Source organism: Liolophura sinensis, chromosome 5 (assembly GCF_032854445.1).
Source record: "Liolophura sinensis isolate JHLJ2023 chromosome 5, CUHK_Ljap_v2, whole genome shotgun sequence".
Taxonomy (NCBI): Eukaryota; Metazoa; Mollusca; class Polyplacophora; order Chitonida; family Chitonidae; genus Liolophura; species Liolophura sinensis.
Window position 1 is genome coordinate 10,420,758 of NC_088299.1, and position 2,066 is coordinate 10,422,823.

General features: G+C 35.2%; 1 protein-coding gene across 1 annotated transcript in view; it reads right to left on the reverse strand.

Moving 5' to 3' along the window:
* Positions 1-1,459: 1,459 nt before the first annotated feature.
* Positions 1,460-2,066, reverse strand: part of LOC135465444 (uncharacterized) — a 64,044-nt gene continuing 63,437 nt past the window's right edge. The window contains exon 21 of the mRNA XM_064742684.1: positions 1,460-1,513. Within this exon, the coding sequence (XP_064598754.1) occupies positions 1,460-1,513 (54 nt within the window). The remainder of the gene's footprint in view (positions 1,514-2,066) is intronic.

Genomic DNA, 2,066 nt, shown 5'->3' on the forward strand with positions numbered 1-2,066 from the left:
TTCAACATAGATGTGGGCAACTTCTTTTTCATTTAAAATAATTCTTACAAACTTCTTTCTTGACTTGCTGATTTCATTTCGTTGTATCGGACTGGGTATGGTAGAAGTCATCAGTTACAAAAATAAAGTTTGCATTATGGTTAAATCTGTCCACAGCGAGATGGACATATTTATCAAAGTGTTCCGACTAGAAGCAGATTCATGTAGATTAAACAATTCCAGAAATCCATGCCCAGTGTCGCTCAACACGACGCTGCTCTTCATCTGTTCACAGAGTGACTGTACGGCCGCAATCAAACAAGCACTAGCAGTAAAGTTCTAGAATCATTCTCAATGAATTCAATAGCCACATGGTCTCTCTGAGTTCAAATATCATTTCACTTGCTTGGATGATTTACTTCAACACCTTTATCAAAGGCCGTCAAACTTCAGGGCACAGTAAATTGCTCTTTTCACGCACGATAACTCTACAACTTGTAACACTTATCTCTGTTCCTGTGACTCTAGGCAATGCTTCATACAGTTTTCATGCTACAGCACACTGAAGTAAATTAGGCACAAACTCTTGTTAATTCAACACAAAAAGACAGTTTAATCTCTTATCCCTATTATTAATGATTAAGTAAGAATCACTTGTGCCTCGTGTGGAAAAAAAAAAAAAGAATAAAACAAAAAAATGACACTTCCGTTCACCTTTAATATAAAGAAATTAACAGATGAAGATGAGGTTTATGTTCCTCCCTCTGTAAAGCTATGTTTGAATTTCAGCGTAGTTAAATGAACTGAAACAGATCTCAACTAAAAAAAAATAACAAACAAAAAAAACAACAACATTTTTCTGCCATCATGATTTACCATTTACACATGTATAAATTTTTAAAAGTACATACCTTGAGCCTAACAAAGGACAGAAAGGGATTTACATACATCAAATCACAATGGTATGTTCTGGAAGGTTCTTTTGACAGCCTTTTATCCCCTGTCTTCCACACCATCAAATACTTTCACATCTTTTCGGGACTTCATGAGAAGAGCAATACATCATGTTTATTCAGACTAAATCCTGTTCTGGCCAGTCTTACGAGTTCAGCTAATCTGCATACAGAGCCAGGAAGATTGACTTGTCAGTATATATCAGCTTTATCAGTATATATATATTCACACATCAGTGGTTAAATCCAATGAATATTGATGTGTTCATGAAACTATATGAATTAACTGACATAAATTAGCCATAATTCTTTAGCGTATAATATTTCACTAGGTTATCCACAAACTGTGAAAGCTAAACTCCCTTGAGAAAATGTGAGCTAAACTGTTCATAGATAACTATGATATTCTGAAAAGGCCTATTTCAAAAAAGAGGTCAAGTTTAAATTATGAATTCTACAACAAAACAGTTAAGGGCAGGCATTTTCTTTTATATATCTATGTACATGTATGCGTTTTAAACATAGTGTCAAGCCCGCACCCCTCTCCCCGTCTCCATCATCCCACCATACTGGATGCCCCTCTTTGACATACAATCACATGTGCCATCTTCACATTAAGTATCATCTAATCAATAAAGAAATACGTGTAGTTTGTCAAAATCTTTCAATAACAAAATGTTTGTGACACACATATACACACAAGTATTAGGGGTCTATTGCCCTGTCCCACCTTATCAAAGAGTTTCTAAAACAAACAAGGAAATACCATTACTTTCATCAAAGTGATCCTTCAGAGTCTCTTTTTTGTTCTTGTCACATATCTAATATACTCTAGCCTTGTCACATGACAAATAACAACATAGTCTGTAAGGACATAGTTTTTTTTGGTGATATTAAAACTTGTATTATACTCTGTAAGTCTACACATACAGTCTAACAGTCACGTGAGCCGTCTGGTACAACTTTGCAGTGTACCCTGATACAAGGATTAAATCTGTACTCATTTGAACTCAACATAATCATTGAAACTGCTCATATGCAGCAAACTTTTAACCATGAGCAACACTGACTGCACTTAAACATACGACAAGGAATCTTTTGAAGTGCATTTAAAGGTCCTACAGTACCCCCTCT